Source organism: Mandrillus leucophaeus, unplaced genomic scaffold, assembly GCF_000951045.1.
Source record: "Mandrillus leucophaeus isolate KB7577 unplaced genomic scaffold, Mleu.le_1.0 Scaffold310, whole genome shotgun sequence".
NCBI classification, from domain to species: domain Eukaryota; kingdom Metazoa; phylum Chordata; class Mammalia; order Primates; family Cercopithecidae; genus Mandrillus; species Mandrillus leucophaeus.
This window is the reverse complement of record NW_012103255.1, coordinates 1,061,159-1,063,165: the sequence shown is the minus strand read 5'-3', so window position 1 is coordinate 1,063,165 and position 2,007 is coordinate 1,061,159. Positions and strand designations below refer to the sequence as shown.

The following is a 2,007-nucleotide window of genomic DNA, read 5'->3' as shown; positions in this document are numbered from 1 at the left end:
ATGGCAGAGTAAAGAGCATAGCCTAGGCCTCCCCACTCCTCTAGTAATGCTCTTTCATCTTCTCCAAACTGGCTGTAAGCCTTGTTCATCCTGAGCCCCATATCTAGCCCAACCTAGTCCCTGGAAACAGGGAAGTGGCCCTTAGAAATCTCTCTCCAGTGCCACCATCAGAGGCCAACTGCTGTCTTCTACTCTCCTTCAGCCTGTGCTCCTCTCCCTCCCTGCCTGACAGGCAGAAGGTACTGTGCCTCTGGATATCCCCACAGTGCCCTGAGCTTCATCTCTTGCTGACTGCTTGAATATATCACAGTGACACTGTGTGTGTCTCCACCAGCAGACTATTGCTCCTTGATGCTCTGGGTCACCTCCATCTAGCATGGCATATATCTGGTGCTCAATAAATGTGTATTGTACAGAATTGACTGAACTTCTCTTACTGGCAGCCCCCTCTATCCAAGTCACCTACCTCTTTTCGAAGGTGGGTGATGATCTTGTGTGGAACTGAGATGACCTCTCCATGACTGGTCCGAAGGGCAGGCAGAGTTCCTGATATTGAGAGAGAAGTACACCTACCAACCAGACCCTTAGCTGCCTAGTCATACATAGTTGCAACACATTCCTACCTATCTCCTGCTTCTCCCCTTGTACATACCCTTCCTTACCCCCAAGGGACACTGGGTACCTGAAGGGCTCCGCCAGGGGTTGCTGATCTTGTGTACCTTCAGTGGTGCACCAGTAAATCTGGCATAGGTCTGCAGGGAAGGAAGCAGAAGTCAGAAAAGCAGGGCCATGGCCCCCACAGCAGTATCAAGAAGAGAAATAACATTTATTGAATACCTTATGTGCCATTCCCTATACTTAGTATCTTAGTCTTGAAAAAAAAAGGGGGAGTCACTACCATTTCTATTTGCAAATGGGCAACACGGGGCTCAGAGAGATTATAGACATGTCCATGATTACAGGTCAGCCAGGAAAATCCTTTCCTCTTTCTCCTCCCTTGCCATCTACCTGGTGGACATCTATCCTCAGAAGCTTTTCCTAACCAGTATCCCTCTTCTTGGAAGCACTGACCATGCCCTTCTCTTTGGCAGTATCTATGATCTGTTCCTACTTTAACTTATACGTGAATATTTTACTATATTTATTTGCTTACCTATCTGCCTTTCTGTAAACTCAAAGGGAGGGAACATATTTTATTCATCTTTGCATGGCAATATTTAGTATTTGGAAGAAATCTAATAGATGCTCTTTAAAGCAAGGAGTCAATGAATAAATCAAGCAAACGAAGTCTGTCTGATTGCTAAGCTCTTTCTACAAAGCCTGGCTGTGAGTCGTTTGGTCCAACAAACAATAGGCTCAGTAAATGCTGTTAAGTGAGGAGGAAGAGGAAAAGGGGGCTGAGGAGAAGGCAGGAATTCCAAGCTAGAGTGGGTCGCTGAGAGAGTCCTGCCTAGTAAACCTGCGAATGGAGAAAAAACGCCCAAAGAGAAAGGATCTCTGCAAGGTCACACAGCCAGTGAGTGGATGAGCAAGGACTAGAACCCATCACCTGAACTCTCAACCAGGCTTCTTTTCATTGCTGCATTAAGCCTAGAAATCTACAGCATAGGGCATTGAGCCCACGTCTTTGACTGCCTCAGTTTCCCCCACTGCGCCCGTGCTGAGTAGCCCGGCAAAGTTTGGATGCCTGGCTAGTTCGGCCCCCTCCCCAGTCATCAGGGCACAACAGAGTGCGCCAGCGCCACCCCTCACCAGCACGGCAAGGCTGTCCAGGTCCACTGACGGCAGCCCCCAACCCCCTGACCAGCAGAACAGCTCCATGGGCGCCGCCATCTTGCCCGCCCTCTGTCCCGGAAACACTTCCTTGTGTGCTCCTGCCCTGCCCTGCACGGACCCGCCCCCCACCACCGCCCCTCCGGTAGTTGCGGTCAGGGGGCCGGGGGAGGTCCCCGGGGAGGCCAGGCTTCTTCTGGTCCGACTGGCAGCTGAACTGCGGGGGACTGGGCC

General features: G+C 50.7%; 1 protein-coding gene and 1 pseudogene across 2 annotated transcripts in view; one reads left to right on the top strand and one right to left on the bottom strand.

Moving 5' to 3' along the window:
* The window catches only part of LOC105544843, a 33,425-nt pseudogene that overhangs the window by 23,371 nt on the left and 8,047 nt on the right, over positions 1-2,007 (top strand). The window lies entirely within an intron of this gene.
* Positions 1-2,007, bottom strand: part of LOC105544867 (metaxin-1-like) — a 44,975-nt gene that overhangs the window by 40,136 nt on the left and 2,832 nt on the right. The window contains 3 exon segments of the mRNA XM_011987556.1: positions 467-546; positions 663-752; positions 1,753-2,007. Coding sequence (XP_011842946.1) covers positions 467-546; positions 663-752; positions 1,753-2,007 — 425 coding nt within the window.